General features: G+C 39.0%; 1 protein-coding gene across 4 annotated transcripts in view; it reads right to left on the minus strand.

Moving 5' to 3' along the window:
* The window catches only part of PTPRG (protein tyrosine phosphatase receptor type G), a 705,739-nt gene that overhangs the window by 288,822 nt on the left and 394,145 nt on the right, over window positions 1–22,772 (minus strand). For all 4 annotated transcript variants that reach the window (XM_081072430.1, XM_081072431.1, XM_081072429.1 and 1 more), the window contains exon 4: window positions 15,617–15,765. In XM_081072430.1, the coding sequence (XP_080928556.1) occupies window positions 15,617–15,765 (149 nt within the window). The remainder of the gene's footprint in view (window positions 1–15,616; window positions 15,766–22,772) is intronic.

Raw genomic sequence — 22,772 nt, forward strand, 5'->3', positions numbered from 1 at the left:
AGAGGTATAATTTACTGAACAGATAATAGGCATTGTTGCTACTGTTTTTTTTTCTGTTTTATTAAACTATTTAGAACAGGTAATTTAATCACAATGTATGTGGCAACAGAATTAAACTGTAGCCTTTTGAGGTTAAATTTAATTAATTAGTGAAGTATCTTTCTAAGTAATGAGTGTTTTGTTTTGAATTTGTTTATATTATTTCAACATGCAATAAGAAGGTTAAAGAACACATTTGTTAAAAAGAACAAGCAGAAAAGGGCTTCAAGTAAACAATGTATCACCAAGCAATTAATTATCCATTTTTATTAACTAAAGTAATAGTTTTTATTTCTGTAGAAATAATAGTTCTAGAGAAAAGCCAAGTATACCTTACATGCAAAATACCTTTCAAACACTAGTGCTACTAGGTTTTTGGTTTTTTTGTGGTTTGTTTGTTTTTTTTAATCTTAAACTGTTGCTGGATGAATTTCAGACCCAAAAGGTGCATCATTCTAGCTCTTAGCAAATCGATTTACTAATCCACCCAAGACTCTATCAATCCTGGAGTCAATCTTTCTACCTATCACCAAAAACCAGGGTTCTATCCTCATTCATAAGAACATTAGACATGTCAAATAAATTGAAGGTCCTATTCAAATCCCAGCTCCCTGCCAGTTCTGATCTCCACCTCCATCATTCACACTATAATCTACTTAAATTGAACAAAGCCTGTTGGGTAAAACCTGCTGAACTTTCCACCCTCTCCTGAGCCAAGGGAAGGTGACAAGCATTGTGCCTGCCAGTCAGTATGTCAAAACAAAATGCCCATCAATACTGATTCTGGTATGCCACATGCTGGCACTAGAACTAGATGTGACTAAAAGATAGAGACACTTTGTAAGCTCCTTCTTGTGAACCTGAGCTGGAAGACTCCTTCTATGTCTAAATTAATTAAGTAAAGAGCAGTGGATTTCATTCTTTTATTCTGCAAAAAATTTAAATAGGTCACCTACAACCTACAAGCTTTGTGCTTGACACTGAGGGTACAGAAGTTAACAAGAGGGCAGCTCTAGTCCCCCCCCACTGGTGCTGGTAGAATAGCCAGTTTACTGACAGCTTGCAGAACTCTAGAAAATTCAGGAGACTAGTAATGAGGTTATGAAGAAATTTTATGTAACTTTTATATATTCCGTACATGTGGAAGTAAGAAACAAATTAGTCCTACAGAAAAAAAATCTGTTCCTTTCTCTCCAGATTCTTTACTTTTTTTGGAGGGGTGGAGAGAGGAGTATCAGAAAACAATACTAGAGTCTGAATGAGGCATTAAATTAAAAAAATAGATAAAAAAAGAAGACATCTAAACAAAATTTCCCATGTAATTTCAGGAGGTTTATTAGACCCATATTAGGAACTTTGCATCCTAGTGAGGGAAAGTAATTATTATTATTATAAACAGTTTCAGAATTTATATATAAAACCACAAAAATTATATTATCATATAATACCGAACTAATTAACTTCATACAGCATCCTGAACATTCTTAATTCATGAAGGCAAAGGCAGACAGTGAGCTGTGAGATTAAACATCTTGCCTAACTGATCACCAGTCCTAGCTCACCAATAAGTTGTGATGGTCAAGGTAGTATATTTTACACAAAGGATGTAATATACATAAAAATACAGAGATTTTCTGCTTTTTCAAACAGATTTCCAGCTTCTTTATAGAAAAAGCCAGAAGTTCTGACTAATGTTGGCTTCTATTCCCAAATGTGAACAAACCAAACAGAATTTTGTATAACTTCTACTTTTCACCTTCATGTCAGCTAGTCTCTAGAGAAAGGGAGTTTATCCCAAATACACGCCCAACATAGTACTATGATGTTTCTAACAGCGGAAAAATGGGAACAGCCAAAATGGTCATCAACAAGGCACAGCTAAAATAAATTGTCACATCTACACAAATTTATTGATCAAAATTTATTGAAGCAGAAATGTATTGATTATCTACTATGTGACACTAAACTAGGCGCTTTATAAATTGCATACTTTTAAGTCCTCAAAAAGTCTCATCAGATGGAAATTAGTATTAAATATCAGTTTACAGATAAAGGAACAGGTTAAAAAGATGCCCAAAGTCTTCTAGCTAATAATGAAATTCAAACCCCAGTAATCTTAGAGCCTAAGCTATGCAGATAACTACTTACTGACAATAAAAGCCTTCCATTATCTAGCAAGTAGAAATGAGCCTATAAAACTGCAGCAAACTGGCATTTCTAAAGAGTGTTATGTGTTTGTGGGAAAAACACATACTTTCTTTTTAACTCATGCATATATTGTTTGAACTATTTCATAATGAACATATTACTTTGATAATCAAAAGACTACGAAACCATTTATTTGCATTTTGAGAAAAAAATTTTGTGCTTTCATATGCTACCTTTATTTGTTTCTGGTTAGAAAAAATAAGGTCTCAGAAATGCCATTAAATTAGACCCATTGTTCCATTAGCTCTTACCTAATCTTAAAGTAAAATGAGCTATTTGTGAAAAATTTGTAGAATTCAGCAAGGCACAAGTAAGAAAATTCATTTTTCAAGAAGTGAAGAATATTTCAAAATATGGAAAATATTCATAACATGTGAAGTGATAAAGCTAGCTATGATCATATTCACTTTGATACTGACTATATACTTTTATCTCCCCCCCCCCACCCCCCTGCCAAACACTGGAAAAAAATAGATGAAAATGAAAACGGAGATCATCTGTGATCAGTAAAAAGTGGCGCCAAAGCTCAGACTCCACCCAGGCTCCTTAAGTGATTTCTATCAAGACAACTTTAAGCTCTACAGAGATTTCTATCAGGATGACTCTTAGAAAGACAGAGACACTGGTTATTAACTACTGTTTGCATGAAAAGATGTTTTTAATAAGTGATGATTAAATGATACAATACTCATACATGTAGAGAGCTCTAAGTTCACATAGTAAGTAGTTTTTGAAAAGATAATTATTGTTGTCCCAGGAATTGTTCTGATAGAACTATGGGGGAATATCATTTACTCCTCAACACCTGATTTCAGGAGGTCCCCAGAAGGACTGAGGGAATGAGATTTTGAAAAATCTCCTGATTTATGTGACAGGAACCTGATAAGCATCTGAGGCTGGCCTGGGGGCTTTGCCGAGTAGTAATGAGTTCCTTTATGTAGTAGAGTCTGTTTCTGTTGGTCCTGGCTCCATTCTGGGCCCCCAACATCTAAGCTTATTCCCTTCCAAAATACTCAGAGCCATCATCACACTCTGTCCGCACACCGCTGTTCACACCAAGGAGCTGCTCTCCAGGTGAGGCAGACTCGCCTATGGCCAGGCCAGTGATAAAACCGGTGTGCCTTCTAGACATAATGCTTCCTAATGCTTCCTCTTGCCAGTCCTTACTGCCTCACACCGGTGGGATGGGGCTTCCTTCTGTCCTGGGAAGCGGCTCAGCCAGCCCTGCCCTCCCTGTGTCCTCTCATTTTACCTTACACATCTCATTCCAAGTGATGCCTTGCTCTTTCCTAGTTACCACTGGAGCGGGATCTGTTGAGTTTTATTAATGTGTTCAGTAGAGAGAAATCTCCTATTTTGCTCTTCCCCTTACCATTAGCATTTGAAGAAGTAGCAACACCTTAATTCAAATGGTGGCATTTTAGGCACCTTTGAGATTGACGTAGTAGCCCTCAGTCAATGATTATAAGACACTGGCCTACTGGAAAGCGGCGACAACACCCCCAGAGTCTACAAATCATCTATTAAATTTGACTCCAAATCCAGTTCCTGCCTACATCATGGGATTCCAGTAAACCATGGAAAGGAAACAGTGAGACTGAGTAGAGTGGAGAGGCATTGGTGTCCACGTTAAGGGTACAAAACATTTTATTTGAATGTGGAAAACAGACCGTCAATTCAGAGTTTTTGTTCTGTTGCATTCTTTCACCAGTAATATGGAATGAGTGAAAATGACTTGGATTTAGTTTTGGGAGGGGGGGGGAAGCCCATCTGATTTTGATGTAAATTCCAGTTAAGATTCACTCTGCTTGGCCTCTTGGGGGCCATGAAGTCAAGGGCTTTGTCTTGTTCACTATGAAATTCCCAAATGCTTACCACAATCCTAGTTCTCAGTGAATACAGAGGAAGGCACTGTCTGGGATGGGGTGAGGGTGGGGCACAGGGAAGAACCTGGCAACTTCATTACTCTTTGTGTACAGGAACTGGAGAATGTTCTAGTGAATGAACCTGCAGAAAAATGCAGCACACAATTCGCAGGGCTCCTGCCTGAGCTCATGAATGAAACTGATAATTTCAACCTAAAATCCCCAAAGGCGTGCCTTTGAACTCTGCTACAGTGACTGCTCATGTACGGATGAACAGCTCCCAAAAACCTGGACCTCACCGACTAATTGGAACATTCTGCCTCGATATGAAGATAGAATGGTTGTGAATATAAGCTGCACTGTAGAAGAACCGACCTTAAAGAGATCACTTTGTGAGCTGCACAACGAATCCTCAGCCTAGCAGCATGAGGCAACAGGATGTGTTTATTTGGGAGTAACTAATTTAGTTGGGTCTTTCACGTCCTTAATACAAGTGGTAGTTTTGGGGGAGGACTTGCTTCTTTAAACATTCCTCTTCTGAGTGAATTACAACTTTTCATTCTCAGGGATTAGAGTTCCTTGTCTTTTAAACCACTGAGACCAGATGAAGATAGGATATGAGAATGTTGGTTTCTTAACACATATTATTGCTAACCCTTTTATGGGACTGTACCCATGAGCGCCAAAATTCATCAAGATGGACAGACTCCTCTCTCCTCCAGAAGCTTACATGCAGTGTGTGTGTGTGTGTGTGTGTGTGTGTGTGTGTGAAGGAGGTGAGTTAATAAACAAGTAAACAAATCAATAAGTAATTTCAAAAAGTGATGGGTGCTAAGAAAATGAAACTGGGCAATAGAAAGGAAAGTGACTGAGTTGGAAAGAGGGAGAGCATGCAATGTTATAATGGGTAGGACTTGGAATGGAATGAGCCACAAGAAGAATAACCAGGGAGAGAACATTCTGGACTGAGGAAACAGCCACTGAAAACAAGATGGGGAGCATGGGTAGTAGAATGAACGAGTAGCCAGATCAAGTAGGTAGGATCTTTGGATTTATTCAACAGCACATAGGAAACCACGGGAAGATTTTAATAAAAAGAAAATGTAATGCAATTCACATATTTAAAAGTAAACTTGGGTTCCTGTATACGAAGTGGATTGTGGGAGACAAGAGAAATGTTTTAGGAGTCTACAGTGATGGTGATGGCTTGAACCAAAGTGGAAAGAGTGGAACAGAAAAGAAACGGATGGATTTAGGATCTGCAGTCTAATATGACAAGACACTAACGGCTAACACTGATAAACTCTTATAACACGCCGCGTCCTGCTCCAAGCACTCGACATCTCTTAACCCAAATTAAGCCTCCAAGAGGGGAGTTTGTTTTATTATCATTATGTTTAATCACTTTGTTATGTTATAGTCCTTAGTGTCTAACATATTATGCAATAAAATTGGTAATACACTTTACACAAATAAAATTTCAATAGTCTATAATCAAGTATTTAAAAGAACTATTGAAAACCAAATGCAGTGCTATATTTTACAGACTGGTCAGTTATCAATGACTTTCTCTCCTCGATTTGCTTGTTTTATGAAGAAATTATCACCTGAAGTAACATCACTATCCTATCTCCCTTGATTAGCATGTCCTTCCCTCAAAACAATCAGAATTCAACCTCTTCCCACTGCACCCATCTCTGGCCTCAGCTACCATCACACCTCTCTTGAAATATTATAATCATCTTCTGACTTCAGTGTCCACAGGTGTTTCCTACTTTCAAGTGCAACCAGAGGGATCCTTCTAAAATAGAAGACAGATAATGTCGCTCCTTTGCTGAGTATATTCCAAGGGCTTCCCTTCTGTCCCGGAGTAAAAGCTGCGGAGCTTCCCACACTCCACAAGGCCTCCTGCCATCAGAACCTGACCCCTTCTGCTGACCGCCTTCTTATCACTCTGCCTGTTGCTTGCTCTACTAGGCCCGGGGGGCTCTGCCTCAGGGACATAACAGCTGCTGAAATCAAAGTCCCCTGAGGCCCGGGCACTTGGTGCCCCACACAGGGAAGATGCTGTTAATCCACTGAATGAACAAACACTGCTGATCATTTAGAAACCAAGACCATTGTAAGGAAGTAATTTAAATATATTACATAGCATCAGGGCATGGAAAGGGGCTCTCTACTGAACTGCCTGGGGCAGCATTTCCCCTGTGTATTCTCCTCATAATTAGTCTCTCAGGATATACAAATAAAAAGAGTTCCATGGCCAACGAAGTTTGGGAGATTCATGGGAAAAGGAAAAGTAAGCATGTTCCTCTACTGGAATATTTCTCAATAATTTTACTGCTGGCCCGTTAACAAGCTATGAGAGGGAGACATATTACGCAGCGTTTCCTAAATAGGTATATCTGACCACACATCACTTTTTACATAAAGCATTTAGACAGTCTAACAAGAATCCAGAAAATATACTGACAGCACATATGTATGGTTAGGGTATTTCAGCCCACAGTTACCCTGACAATAGCTACATATAAATAAAGTGGTGAAAAAAAGAGAAAGAGGGAGGGAGAGGGGAGCAAAATTCAAAGGCAGAAGCAGGCTGAGAAATGTCACATTATAGGATGAATTTTCTTTCACCCCAAACTGAACACTGAGGCATGAACTCAGATTCCTTGAAATACTGAACTTTACAAACCAGTGCAGTAAAGGTTTAAATAGGAAAATTCAGAAATCAAAGGTCTACTGCGTAGTAAGAGCTGGGATTTAGAGCTTATTTTATTATTAACCCAAATATCTTCCATGCATAAACCAAAGTTGTAAAGCCCTGTCTTCTAAGACATCCTCAAACATCCAAGAGGTGAAATTTATATCTTTAAATAAAATAGGGTTTTGGTGAATTTGCCCAGCTGGTCTCCATATATTGCAGTAAATGTACCCAGAGCAATATCTGTGCTCAACACAGTGCCAGGCCCTGCAATCCAGAGGGATGCTTCAGGAATCCCCTCCCTATTCCATTAAAGGCAGGCACTGTGACATTCTATGCTGGGGATCGAAAGGGGAGGGCGGAAATAGACTTTCTTTCAATCTTGACTTCTTTCTATTCCGTATAAACCTTTCTGACTGTCCTTTCTGAGTGATGGTGACACTAAAGAACTTGCTAAAGCCTTTAGATTTAAGACGGCTTCAAACCTTCCTGCTCAAATGTTGACGGGACCAAAAAAAAAAAAAATTGTAGGAGGGAGGGCATTTCTGAGCCCATAAATCTCCTTGATCTGAACTTACAGTAAACACACCTGACCTGGCCGCCCGAGGTACCTTTAGTGCACAAAGGGCTCCCAGCCAGCTTGAGCTCTCCAGCTTGGAAACAGATTCTCAGAAGAATAGTGTTCAAAGCCCCAGGAACAAATGTTGTAAACACATAGATAGATAGATAGATAGACAGACAGACAGACAGACAGACAGACAGATAGATAGACAGACAGGCAGATAGATGATAGATAGACAGACAGACAGACAGATAGATAGATAGACAGATAGATAAGGAAAAACTTAAAGCTTAGAAAGAATAAAGCCTGTACCATCTCTAGGTGAAGGCTTTTCAACAACCATGTCAGATCCCAATGCAAAACGGAACTACTCTATATATTTCTTCGTTGGAAGAGAACAAGTGCAATAATTACCACAGTATAAAAATTCCTCCTAAAGAATTTTTAGTGTTTTGGCAAGTTTATTCTCTAAGTTCCCTTAGTGTGAGCTGGAGCCCATAAGTCTGCATATTTCAGTACAGTAGCCACTGGCTGCCTGGCTATTGGGCGTTTGAAATGTGGCCAGTCCGCATCAAGATATGCTGTAAATACAAAATACACACCAGATTTCAAAGATATTACAAAAAATAGAATGTGAAATATTTCAGTAATAAATTTTATACTGATTCCATGTTGAAACAGTAATATTTCAACGTATTAGGGTTAAAATAGATTATAAAAATATATTACAGTTTTTAATTGATTTTATAACAATTATATAAATTATATAAAATTAAATAAATTATTAAAATTAAACAAAATCATTTGTTTCTTTTTACGTCTTTTAATGTGGCTACCAAAAATTTTAAATTACAATGTATGGCTCACATTATATTTTCTATCAGACAGTGTTGCTCTATGTGATTAAAAATAAACTAAAGTTGTCCATCCAGATAAATGTGTGTTTTCTACAGATATCTGTAAGCAAAGAGCTGATCTCGTTTTCTGTTCCCTTCCCCTCTCCTCTCTGCTACTGGTTCAACCATCACTGATCAATTGAAGCCCTCTGATTTCTTTTCTTTCCTGTTATACAATAAACAGCAGTTAAAATTCCCACATAATTATTTCCACTGCATTGCTGATTCTAAGAACAAGTTGAAGATAACAAAAAACAAAACAAAAAAACGACAAGAAAAGAAACAAAATGACTTATTAAACAAAAAGAATGCTGGTTCAGATTTTGGAGACACTGGAGCAAGGGTTCCGGAGTACCTGCAGTAAACCTCAGCCATGTCCGTTATCTTCCCAAAGGCTCACTTGTCCCATCTTTAAGATGGGTATTGTAAGAGCTCGTCACTCATAAGGCTGATGGGAAAATTAAATGAGGTAACTGACACAGATAATGCCTATTAAATGGTATCTACAGTATTATCATTACAGTTACCACCACCAGAACCACAACTCCAGCACCACCGCTGCCACCCTAAGCCTTCTCTCTGGTTGTCTGAGGGCCCCCTCGAGGCATCAAGTTTCTAAATGGAGAGTATCTCCAGTTTCACCAGGGTTTCATTTTAGAGAGTGTTATCTGCTTGTCTGTGATTCTCGGTGTGATTCAGTCAGTTCTCTGCACGCCACATGTCCGTGACACACCAGCAAACAGCCCTGAGCCAAGTTCACATGGGAGGACGATTGTGCGTGACGAGGACTGTCAGACTTCACAGAGATTCACCACAACAGGGACCAGGGTTGCTTTTACCTCACAAAACCTGTTCTCCGGCTGTGTACAACCAGAATTCACTGTCCTACCAAGTGTGCTCTAAGTACTGGGGCCTCCTCAAACGTTCCTCTTAATTAATACAGGACATACACATAAAAGATCAGCCAGATGGCGATTAAATATTTCACTAGTAAACGATGAAACATTCTGCTCTGAAATGGAATCTTTATTTCAATACAGTCATTAATTAATTCTCAACCAATATCCCTGCAATTTGATGGAAGTCACTACAGAGGTAAACACAATTAACTCCACCACAGAACAGCAAACAACAGATAACCGCAGAACCATCTCTAACATTGCCCGTGCTCCAAGAGGGGGCAGAACAAGGAAAACGAACACTGTCTTGAGCTCCATCAACATAGGACTCTCTAGGAACAAAGCAATGTGTCAGAGAACCTGCAACAGTTCCAGGAATTTAAGTAAAGGACGAGGGAAGAAAATGTGTGACGTTGCAAAAGTTATTTTTAGTAGAAAATGCTCAATTTCCCTTTAATGACAGTTCTCGTTAATGGCAGTTCTCTCTAAAGACAAATCAAGACAGTATCAAATTAACAAGGACAATAAACAACTGTTTTGTGTCCAAGCAAAATGGTTTTATAATTTTCAAGATATTTAAAACCCAAATCATCACTTGTGTCCCCTGAAAACATTTATTTGAACAAGACTCCATTTCTTACAATGAATGTGGACTAAAGAAGGAAAGGAGAAAGATTTAAGCCTCATTTCCAAAAGACTGATGTTATTAACTTACATGAAAAACGAAGAGGGACAGTGGTCATACAAGTTTGGAAAAACTCTGAGTTAAACAAAGATAAACAGATTTCTTCAATGGTAGACTCTTCAAAGACTTTAATATGCCAATGTACAAAATGAATCTTCAAGAAGGCATTTCGTACATCTAAATTCACTTCCAGCAGCAAAAAAAGCGATACATAAAGGAGTGCTAGCCCAAATGAATGCTCTAGAACACCAGGTTACTGGAACCAGGGATCGATGCGGAAGCTCAATCTCTGGCTGACCTGGTCCACGTGCGAGTTCGGCAGCAGCCTGCCACACTTGCATGAGGGTAGAGAGGGTGATACTGTGGGATACCTTTGTGTGTGTCACGAGTACATGAGCTCTCCTGGGAGAAGGCAGGCAGAGGCAGACCCCTTGGGACAAAACCCAGAAGGCCAATGCAAGACAACGGTCTAACCAGAATATAACAGAAGCATCGGAAGAACCACGATCCCTTTCACAAAGATTACAACTGCAGACCCACACAGAATGCTACACTGGAAATGAATCACAGAACAAGGTCAGCCAAAGACTAGCAGCATTTTGCCCCTGGACAAACCTTAAGTTTGACTAAGACTTTTGTACACTGTCACAACAGAGCAGGGAGGAAGGCGAGAGCAGCGCCTTGACACATCTAGCCTACCAGGTAAACAAATAAGTCCATGTGCTTTTGTCATGGTTGTAACTAATGTGTGCTCTTGGGGGCATAAAACACCAGTGCCGTGCTATGGAAAGAGATTTTCAAATCCAAGTCCATCAGTCCTTCATCAGTGATCGTGAAATCTCAAAAGCGTCTAAGACCAGAGGTGGTTTGTTCTTGCTGCTTTTTATGATTTGGGGGCAAAAAGTAATTCGGTGGGAAAACATGATGTGAAGAGATGTAATTTAGATGCAATTTAGAATATTGATATTTCCTTAGTGTGACTATTCATCTGCATGTTGCAGAAATATCAATGGATTCCAGGGGTACGTATAGTCTCAGATCCTACATGTCCTCTGTAATAAAACAGCATATGCACATAATACCTTTCTAAAAAGGAGATTCCAAATTCTAAAACATCTGGCCTCAAGGGTTTCCATTAAGAGACTGCAGACCTGCACCATATGGTTATGTGTGCTTGGTATATATTAGGGAAAATGTCTTTGCCTCTATTCACTTGCTAAGATGCTCTAGACGGAGCTGAAATGAACCAGCTGTGGGTTTCACTGGAAAGGGCACACACAATCAATTTGGATCATTTAAGCTTACTGAAGACTTCAACTCATGAAGCACCAATAAGTCTGAATCAACAACTCCTGCAATCTCTAATTGTAATAAACAAGATTTTAATTACCGCAGACAACAAGCATGCAACGAACCTGCACTTTAGTGGAGCTCTCAGAGGTTTTATCTGGAGATTTCTCTTTGCCTTAACTCCACCTTCAGTTATTAGTGGAAAAACTGAATGATTCAATCCCTATAAGTGTTACAGGAACATTCACTTAAGTTACCAATCACAGAACAGGGAATGAGTATGGGACAGGGAGAAACTTTAGGATAGGACAGAACCTGTCCTAACTGTGATGAGACAGAAAACACAAAGTTGACTAGCTATGGAAGAACTAGAACAGGACAGTCTGATTCCAGTGTTTTAAATACTAGAATATCCTGAGCCTTCTGACTTTAAAGACACTGAATCATATCTGCAAAGTCCCTTTTGTCATGTAAAGTGGACTTGGGAGTGAGGGCATTACCCTGACTACCAAAACGTCCACTGGTCTCTCTTTACTCCTTAAATTTACTAAGAATCACCTGCCTCAGGGCCTTTGCATATCCCTGTTCTACAAGCAGGGCCCAATCCTGCTCTTCCATTTTAGTAAATACTGTTTGATAAATATATTATATCTTAATAAACATGTCTCCATAGCGGTTTTCCAGCTCTCCTTTAGAGACCTTATCACAACTGATATCACACAGCTATTTATGTGACAGCTTATTCAGTTTCTGTGCCATGACTACATCAAGGGTAGGGACTCTATCCTTCTGGTTTACCTTTGTAACCCAGCACCTACACTGACAAAAGGCACTCAAGAAGAAATTGGTGCTAGGCAAGAAATAAACCTGAATAATAGGAGGTGAGGATATCAAGGATCCAAACTGAGTCTAGTCTCCCAGGCATGGCATTGTAATCTGATTCCAACTTTCTTTCCTAACTGAGCTGTAAACAATGCTGGCTGGCGACTGAAGGGCTTTGGTTTTGTTTTGACAAGGACATTTATTTTTCTATTAGACTGGATGTTTTTAAGTGTAGGAACTACAAGACCGAGTCTAGGATTGCAGCCAAGAAAATGTGGAGAGGTCTAATTTCTGGGTGTGTAGAGTTGTAGATGACCTCAAAGAATTCCTGGGAAGCAGCAAAACCTACAAAATTGGGTTTGTTGCAATTTACCCTCAGGGCGCAGATCCAGATTCTTGTGGGGCATATGTTTAAAATTCCACCTGCAGAGCTGATGCACTGAGGCAGCTGTTGAAATACCAAATATCTTGACTTTATCTTAAGGGGAATCTAAAGCAACCAGAACTAGCAATGCTCTTACCCAGAAGGCAAGGTACATTTCCTCCCTCAAAACCACAAGAGGATGGAACAACTCCTCAAGCAATCAGTCCTCATTATTCAATTATTCAAATGTACTTAAAACAATGCCACACGAATAAAGGAAAGCTCCGAGCCACTAAACACACTGCTTTCTCTACCCAAGAGTCTCACAACAGTAACATTTTGGGCAGGAGAATTCTTTGTCACGGGGGCTGTCCTATGAATTGGGATGTTTAGCAACATCCCTAGCCTATATCCACTAGATGCTAGTACCAAACCACTGCCCACAACAGTGACAACCAAAGATGTCCCCAGACAATGTAGAATGTCCCCCGGAGGGGAACACTGTCCCAGTTGAGAACAATCCTGGTGCAATCTTCGACAAGGACTCTTCTCTGATTCAGTATACAAGGCAAACACACAGTATCTGGAACGCTGATAAATCATTACTTGATACATTATCTTACCTTAATTTTAATCTCTCGGAAAACAATGTAATTATATGGAAAGAAATAAACCAAGTCTGATATGTTCAAATAGTGCAAAAATCTCAGGAAGTGCTGGTATTGATAAAGAGCTCAACTAAAGCAATTTAACATAAAATAGTACAGACGTGTTTTGGGCAAAAGTGAGCAACTTTTATGTTCATATTTTAAAGTTAAGATTGATCCTGTTACCTTTGATCTCTGAAATTCAAGTGCCTCTAAGTGTATCCACTAAGTAACATGTTTATCACATTAAAAAAGAAAAATAAAAGAAAGAAAAAAGAAAAGCTATGAACCAGATGGGCTTGGATGAGAAACCCAATTAATATAGGCAGCCTTACCATCTGACATTACTTAAAAGAAATAAATTCAAATAACTTGGTCAAACCATAAGTCTGGGCATTGTAGCTGCCGTTTCTCATTAGCTTCTGAATTTCATGGCACTCTTTGAATAAAAGAAAACTGAAATATTCACTTAAAGTAATAAGTTCCCAAAAGAATATGCATCTAGTCTACATATTTTTCCAGAATCAAATGGGAGGAGGAGGCAGGCCTGTTTTGGCATGAGGGAGTGTGATTACGAGTGAGGTGGAAGTTCCTAGCTCCCAGCTCCAGAGTTCTTTTCCAAGGTGGCTGCCAAAATAAGTTTTCAAACTTTCAAGCTCAGGTCTTTTGTTCAGGACAACACTAACTGAACAAATAGGAACCCAATTTGAAGATAAAGAGGCTTTAGAGCAAAGCTAGCTGGATACAAACCATCCCTTCCGCTCACACTGCCCAGGGGAACCCGTCTGTAAGAACAGAAGGGAAAGCCCAAACTTAAAAATATGATGTAATCTTGTTTCTAGGAATCAAGTTTTCCAAGTACAAATAGAGCTAAAACTTCTAAGAAATGATCCATTCATTCCATTTAAAGGGAGGAGAAGAGACCATTTAGAAAAACCCTACTCATGAGACTTATAATTACTGTGAGTAGGACAGGAAGTCCCACAGATAGATAAATTCTTACTGAGAATTTTTCAGCTACACAAGAAAAAATATGAAGCATTTTCTCAGTTATCTCTGGTTTCTCCAGCAATACAGGGAAGAAACAAATCTATCCATGAATACGGGTATCTATAAACAAACAAATATTACTGATTTTCTCATCTTGTAGGGATCTTCAGCTAAGGTTCAAGGCAGCCTAAAGAGCCCATGAATGGGCTTGCGGAGCTAGGGTGAGAGAGGATATCCTATACATAATGTGCAAATCTTTGTGTCCATACACGCATTTTCTCTAAGGATGGGAGTGTCAAGTATTCATCAGATTATCAAAGGAAGTCATGACTTAATAGAAGTTATAAAACACTAAGAGCTGTCATCCCATATTCAAGTCCAACCATAGGCTTGAATGTACACCCATTCTGTTCTTCCATAAACTTGTAAAGCTTACCACATGGGGAGCCAAACAATCAGCAAACAAGGGTGTCCCAACAAAAGAATATTCACATCCCGATCACGATTAAAGGTAAAAATTACGTTAGCCATGGAAGGGGTGTTCTGTTGCCGTCCCACACTGACAAAGGAGTCCGGAGACTTGCTCTTCCCCCTCCCTCCTTGACGAAAAAGAAACACATGACCTACTGCAACCACACCTTTCTTCTGTAGAGCAGCATAGATCTTTCTGAAAACTGACACAGGGGAGGCAAAATGTCACCCTCAATCTCAGCAAAGTTAACACAGAATCACACCACCAACGGCCGAGTACTCTTTTTCAACAGCTGACAGGAGCAAACACAAACCTTAAAACAGCTTCCTTATGAGAGAATGTTCTGAGACTGTTCTCCATGTATCAACTAACTTTTCTCTTTTCTAAAGGGTAAAAATGAAGCCACCTGAGTTTCATACAGAATATCACCTTTAAAAAGCAGGGTTTCAGCCCTGGTCTGTTCCACATGCTCCAGTCCCCTCATTTCTGCCTGTTCTGGGCCAGTCTGCTTTGCTTTGGCTGCTCTGGTCTGGCAAGACTTTTTTAGTGTTTCAGCTCCAGGTATTTCAGCTCCAGCTAGGGAAACACAGTCTTCTGTATTTGGTGGAAAGGGAAACTGTGCTCCCTTACCCAGATTGAGGCTGATGTATAGCAAGAGTGCCAAGTAAAATATCCACCTTTTATCGCTTCTCGGCTTTTTGGCTAAGATCAAGTGTAGTATCTGTTCTTATCAGTTTAAAATATCCACCTTTTAAGAGATGTTATCTATGTATAATTTTTAGAAGTTGAAGTGAAATACAGTAGCAATATGTAATATGATGTTCACTGAAAAGATGGGATTAATTAAATAAATGCTAGCATCGTTCAAAAAAAGCAGGGTTTCAGAAATCGACAGGGAAAAGAAACTGCATCAAATGAAACAAATACCTCAGTGACCAGAGGTGAACCTACTAAAACCATGATGTCTACATGCTTCTCCACAGATAAACAAAGATGAGACACTTGAGGATGGATATTCACCTGTCATTCTGTATGTACATAAAAGATTTCCAGAGGCAAAGGTAGGGATGGTACAAGTTTGATTTACAAAATGACTGGTGGTAAAGACAAAGCATCTCATTAATGTAAAGACCTAATGCACAGCAACAGTTTGACATCTCAAGTTTCTCTCACCTCAACAGGAAACCGCCTGCCGTTGATGCTGTGTTCAGAGCCCGCGGAGCCGTTGCTATGGCCCCAGTGAAATTCTACCTTCTCGGCCTTGAATCTGCCAGGGAGGCCAGCGCCGCTAACAAAATAATCGTCCTTCAGAAGGATGGCAACTGTATAAAATGGAAGGGGAGAGACACATAGTGAGTTTCAAAACCAAACTTGAAAGACTTATGTGCCTTCAAATAATATTAGTTCATGATTGTTTGATGTGAATTATTTCCTCACGCACCTGTTAAAAAACAAGTCAAAAACAACTAGTCTGAATAAATTAGCACATTCTAGTTGCAAAATGCTCTCAAGCACCAGTTGATTCCAAAGCATGAAAATTGCCGGGGAATGGTCTCAGAATTTCCTATCCATGTAACAGATGGAAAACACTGGAAAATGATGACAGAGTAAGGCACTCTGAATCAGGGTCTTCTAAATCTTCTTGATAATCAAAGTTACCTGGAGAGTGACATAACTGGGGCTTACCCCCAAGATTCAAGGTCTGGAATGAGATGAGAAATATATAATGTAAGCCAGGTGTAAGAGGCACATTTCTTTGATCAAAAAACTGAGGCAAGATATCAGAAAATGTGCAGGTTCTTCCACTATTAAGGCAAAAACAGTGAGAAGGTAGCAGGGATTGGATATTGCCTTCATTGTATTTGATAACGATGCCCAGGAAGGGCAATGAAAATACTCATTAACTCACTCAAACAACAGATTTACTTTACTGTTTCTATTCATTCCAAGTATAAGAAAATTCCTTTGGCCTATCTAAAGGAACATGTAAGAATGTCTATGATGTCCACAGGGAACTTAAATCAATTCAAACCCTAAATTTCAAGAACACACCCCTTCTACCTTAAAACACGGGAATGAGAAACCAAGAACAAATAACTTGACTTATACTAACAGAAAATTAGTTTCTCCACAAGGAATGTAATATCCAAATGCCTAAAAAACAGATTTTATTTAAGTGATACATCCCCCCCTTTTGGCCTTCTAAGGTGAATTCATTCATTCAACAAACACTTATTGGTTGCTAAATAAATGTAAGATGCCAATGAATACACTGAATGATTTTTGATCAAAAGCCAAGAAATCAAAAGCCAATGCACTGAATGATTTCTGATCAAAAGCCAAGAAAGACACCAAGGAAAAGCTCTTCTATCCTGTCTCCTCTTCCTAAAGAAATTCCAGTTCAAGCTTTAGAGAAAAATCCTGCATGAAAATTAGGTCTCCATTAAAAATAGGGGCTAGACTAATAACCTATTTCTAAGACAATGCAATTATCTTCAACACTTCTCTATATAAAGGAAGGATTAAAAACAAGTGAAGGAACTCTGTACATATAAATAATCCCTTTTTATTGCACTCAAAAGGCAGTTTTTCCTTGAAATTCTGAAAAATTAATAAATGTTCAATTAGTGGGACAGCAAATTAAAGGATAAAACAAAGTAAAAGCAAGTGCTTCTTATGTTGATTAAACAAGCTATCTATGGCATTCTCTCACTTTTACTGGGTGCTAGGCAAGATTTAGAACAAGGGTTGGAAAACGTTTTCTGTAAAGGGTGAGAAGGCAGTAGATGATTAAGGTTTTATAAGTCCTATGGTCCAGATGCTACTACTCAACCTAGTTAATCTCTGGGACACAGAAGCAGCGAAACACAATATGTAAGTGAATGGGTCAGGCTATGTTGTATAAAACTTTATTTATCCACATTGAAATTTAAATACAATTCTCACGTGTCATGGAATATTATTCCTCTTTTGATTTTTCTTTTAACCACTAAAAAATGTTGAGTCAAAGTGGTGGGGTTGTCATTTGGCGATCTCTAAAATACAATACGGTATTTTAGAATATAAAATATTATATTAAACCAATCATATACCTTCAGTTCCAAAACCAAAATGCCTATGAATTAGCGCAGTAGTATCTTAAATACTATCGATTACGCTCAGCCTGTTATAAATTCTATACATATTTTACATTGAAAGAACGAAAGGAAAGCATTTTGACTGCATCTGTTACAACACACCCAGGGACTTCCAGGATCTTATAAATATTTGATTTTACCTACATCATTTATTTCTCTGTCAGGGGTCATTTTACTTGTTTTATATGAATAATTAAAAGCATAATTAGGAAACTGTACAATCTGAAACATTAATCTCATTTTTCATTTTACAATATTTCTCACTAGAGCACACAGCATGTTACATGCATGCACCTCCCTTCCGAAAGTGGCTTATATTTTTGTTTACACATAAAACTGGGAGGAGAGAACTTTCCCAGCTATCATGGAACAATTTTCTGATGACCACTGATAACACTGCTCTGTTTCAAAACAAAAGGCACCAAAGGTAGTCACTGCAGAATACAGAATGCATTAAGGGCCATGAGCTCAGGAAATAGATAGACCTGGGTTGGAATCCCATTCTGTCACATAACAGTGGTGTGACCTTGGGCAAGTTACTCAATTTCTCTGTGCCTCAGTTTCCACTACTGTTCAAAAGGGGGCAGCCTGGCAAGGCTGCTTTGACACCTGAAGGAAATCACACACATTGCTGAAAAGCAATTAACACACTGCCAGAAACTCTGCATGTGCACACTCATTGTCGGTTATTGTCAAACTCATTTCTAGAAACATGGATGGAGCTCAACTGCAGCAGAGAAGAGCGCTCCATTTTAAGACAGAGTTCAATTTTAAAGCAATACTGACTTTTCCATAAAATAAAAAGTGTATTGGGCAGGGACAACAGCCAGAGTAGTTGTGACTCCAAACTTGGGAGATCTTAAGTGTTGAGTACGTGCTGTGAGTTCACTAAAACACAGAGAAAGGTGATTGTCCTTTTCTTGACTGTATCTATCCTTTGGTCACGTGACGGACGATAAAATCTCAATTTGGTGCTAATATGCCCTCCTCACTAGCTTGATACTCATTTCCCCCTTTTACCCAAGAGTAAGTATTATGCTAGAATTTAATAATTTTGGTAACTTTGATTTATTTTCATAGATTATAGGTTTAACATAAGTCTATCCACGTCAAATAGCACAGATTTTTCCATTATGGTGTAAAAAGTTCTTTCAAAATCAATTTGTTTATTTAAAATAAAGTGAGTCAACTGAAAGAAAACAGTAAGTAAACAATATCATAACAATAAATAAATAAATTTTAATTTTAAAACAATAGCAGTAAGAGTTGAATTTGGATAAAGTGACAATTGGGAAGGTAACAAGCAACAGCCAAATATTGGAGAATGATGGGACAGGAAAGGAAGGCAGGAAAGGTACGTGGGAGTGGACTTTCTAGAACTAGGCACTCTGGCTACTGAACCGCTAACATGAATTGTGATTAAATCAAAGCAGAATGATGGACTGAGTGGAAAGAGCTGGGGGCTTCAATTCAGGGTTCTTAACCAAGAGACGAAAATCCACAGCAATAGCCACCCATGGCCCCTGGGGTCTGCACCCTCCTGATACATTCTGAAAATGGGTGTATATATATATACATATACACACACACACACATACATATATATGTACATATATACATATATGTATGTATATACATGTATGTATGGACCCTAGACCCACTGAGTGTGAATTTCAGTCTAGTCTGGCCACTGTCCATTTGTGGAACATTATTATTGTCCTCGGTGCTTCAGGTCCTGTTCTATAAAATTGAAATAAGACAAGAGCAACTTCACAGGTTTGTTATGAGATCACAAGGGCTGACATATGAAGAATGGTCAAAAGAGTAATTCCTACAGGACACAACAGCATAAAGACCGCACGGTATGAGTGTTGTTTATAAAGGTTGTTATCTTAGGGAAAGGAGCCACAGCGTTCAGAGGCCTCGTGTCTGGGGCACCCCATCATGTAAAAAGGCGCAAGGGCAGGCAGTAGTCACACCAGGGTAAGGAACTCGTTTTCTCCTGAGTTTAAACGGATGACCCACTCCTGGCATTCTTTGCAGGAAACCCACCAACTGTTTACAAAGTAAACTCAACATGTGTATATAATGCTGGGCTAAACAAATGTTCGCACCCAAACCTGAGTAAACAGCACCAAGTACCAAAAGTTAAATAAAAATTGACGGAAGAGAAAATGAGCTGCTTAATATCTTACCTCCACTGCCCCCCAACCTGGCCAATTTTTAACACTGTAAGATGGGGAGAGACTAACATTATTGGATCTTAATGGTGGGTCCCCCAGACCACCTGCAAAACTAGTGTCCATCAGGGGGATCCTTTTGGGTCCCTGGTGAAGAGGGAAACACCCTGGTCTGCAGGTCAAGATATATGAGTTCTAGTTCCAGCCTCCTACTAATTGTCCTAGAGGTAACGGCATTTATTTTTTCAAGTATTTACCAAGTAATTACTGGGGAAGAAAAGGTAAGTAAATCAGACACAGCACCTGCCCTCATGCAGTATATGGTCAGTGGGAAAGATAGGCCACAGTAACTAAACCGACAACAGAAGCAAACCTGCAAGTGGGACGAGTGGCAACAGGTGAGCATCCAACTACAGACAGGAGAGGGGAGGGGGTATCATCAAGGAATGATGGAATCACCTAAGGTGAGAGTTCAAGGAGCCATCCTGAGGAAGTGCTGACTGGAGGGGAGCACAGCAGGGGGAAAGCTCATGTAAAGGCCCTGAGGCAGGGAGAATGAGTAGGAAGCCAGGGTGAATGGCACTCAGAGAGGAGAGTGTGAACTAGAGAATGAGGCAGGGACAGGGAGCAGTCGGTCTTTATCCCCAAGAGAAATGGTTGAGAGAGGGGAAAAACACACACACCCACACACAAAAAAACCAACCTTCATATGGTAGAGCAAGAGAGAGTACAAGAAAACAAGAGGGAGAGACAGACAGACACAATCAGATAAGAACAATAAGATTGTTGTAGCTACTAAGAAGAGAAGGCTTGGGAGGAAAGCAACAGTCATCAGTAGGAATAAGTTAGGAGGTTACTGCAGTCGTCTAGAAAAGTGAAACTGGACATGTCAAGTTGGAGCAGCCTCAGAGATCCAAGAGATGTCACATCACAGGATTATCCTGGGTCTCGGTTAACTCACAACTATTTCTTAAAACCATCTAAGCCAGACGCTGTGGTACATGCACATAAATAGGCGAGAATGTAGGCAATAAAAAAATATATGTAGTAAACAAATATAAAGTGGACAAATGGAAGTAAGATGCATTATGACAAATGCATCATGGTGTAGGGTGAAATAAAAATAATGGGAAAAACAAGCAACAACAACAAAGCCCTCCAAATGGTTAAAATTCATAGGAGACCACTGCTTATTAACATACATCAGAGGTTCCATCGCAGTCTTCAATTCTGATCATTTAGCTAGAAGTTAATGCTAGAAACAGCAAGATTATCTTGAAATGTTCTTGATGAATGCATTACCTTTTCATTCTACAAAAATGAAAGAAAGGGAAATAACTTTAGATGAAATCAAATGAGAACTGGCACAAAAGACAGTTATGGCTCCTCGGGAAGAAATAGAGAGATGCTATCTGTCTTGTAAAGATATTTTAGACAACTTTTGAGAAGTGGGCTCCGTACAACCACTTCCTCTATTGATGATGCTGGATTGGATATATAACACTCTCAGCATTAAAACCGTTTTATGGGAAAGTTACTGTCTGCACTAAGCTGCTTTAAATATTAACTTTCTATATTCATATTTCAATATCCAGAAGACAGTCTATTTTACAGATAAGTGGTCTGTAAATTTCCACACACAAAAAAAATAAATACTCCTTCCTGAACTTCTTTCTAAAAGTACAAGGTTCAAGAAAAGACTTTTGGAGAAGTAAAACACGTGTTGCTTAAAAATTAATGATTAAAGAAGTTTTTTCATCTAGGCAGGCAAGTTATAGTGAATGAGTGACTCTAACCAAGACAGACCATGTGGCTCATGACGTGCGGTTTTTGCTAATTAAAGTGTTCTTTATTCTGATAATTGTGAATTCACATGCAGTTGTTGAAAATAATACAGACCACCTGTGCCCCTTTATCTAGTTTCCCCAAATGGTAAAATGATACCATGTATCATTACGCAGTACAATGACAGGTGTTTTGTTTTGTTTTTAACTGGTGTTATCCAGTTGCCTATCCATACTATTGCCTGTGGATATCAACAACCTCCACTTTTAATTTCGACACACAGCACCCTAACCTGTATGTGTACTATTGTTCAATTGTATTTCTATGATCCGTGCAAAACAGACAAGGCAACTCAATCTTCATTTCTCTAAAACACTGGAAAATTTATGAACTCACTTGCACTTTAAGGATTACAGAATGAAAGAAGTTTCCAGGTTTCTGCTTATCCAATAAATAAAATTAAAAAGAACAACACAGGTTGATTTCTGAACCTTTCTAAATTGAGATAGACTGAAGTCTTCAAAAAAGAAACAAAAAATCCCCCCAGAAAAACAATTCCACGTCCTTGTTTAAAATTCCCTATAAATGGTTGCCAGTTTTAAAACAACATTCCTATAGAATCATCTTGGAGTATTTATGAGATATTATCCTATCATGTATGATGTCATGAATTGCATAATAATAAGTACAGTCTGGGAAGTAACGAGGATTTATTTCTACATCTCAGAGGCGGTACTTCTACTGAAATTCCGGAGACAGCTGTGTTTCTGTTTGGATGGCTGTGTCTAAAACCAAACGCATGCGGATGTGCAACAAGTTGTGGGTCACACTGGGAAGTTAGCAGAGTGACAGAGATTGATAATCAGCTTCTGGAAGACAAAGGTAATGAATCAACTTCCATGGAATGAACCCTATACTCCTCTAAAACCTGTCATTGGCGATATCAAGCTGAAAGCTGTCACTGAAATGTGTTATCTTTGCAGAAGGCTGTCAAGCATTGCAAGTCAAGTAGAAAACCTTATCAGAGAGCCCAGTGGATTGCCTTAGGCTTCTGGAATGTGGCACTCAACTCCAAGATCTGATGACACCCAGCGTGGCAAAGCTCCCCTCCACCACAATCTGAGCAGCAATATTCAAATCACAGTTTTCCAAAGGCCACTAATATTGGAAATATAAAGCAGGATCACTGGTACAGAAAGTCCGAATTGTAACACTAAGCATACATCT

The sequence above is a fragment of the Rhinolophus hipposideros genome, assembly GCF_964194185.1.
Source record: "Rhinolophus hipposideros genome assembly, chromosome: 14".
In the NCBI taxonomy this organism is placed as follows: Eukaryota; Metazoa; Chordata; class Mammalia; order Chiroptera; family Rhinolophidae; genus Rhinolophus; species Rhinolophus hipposideros.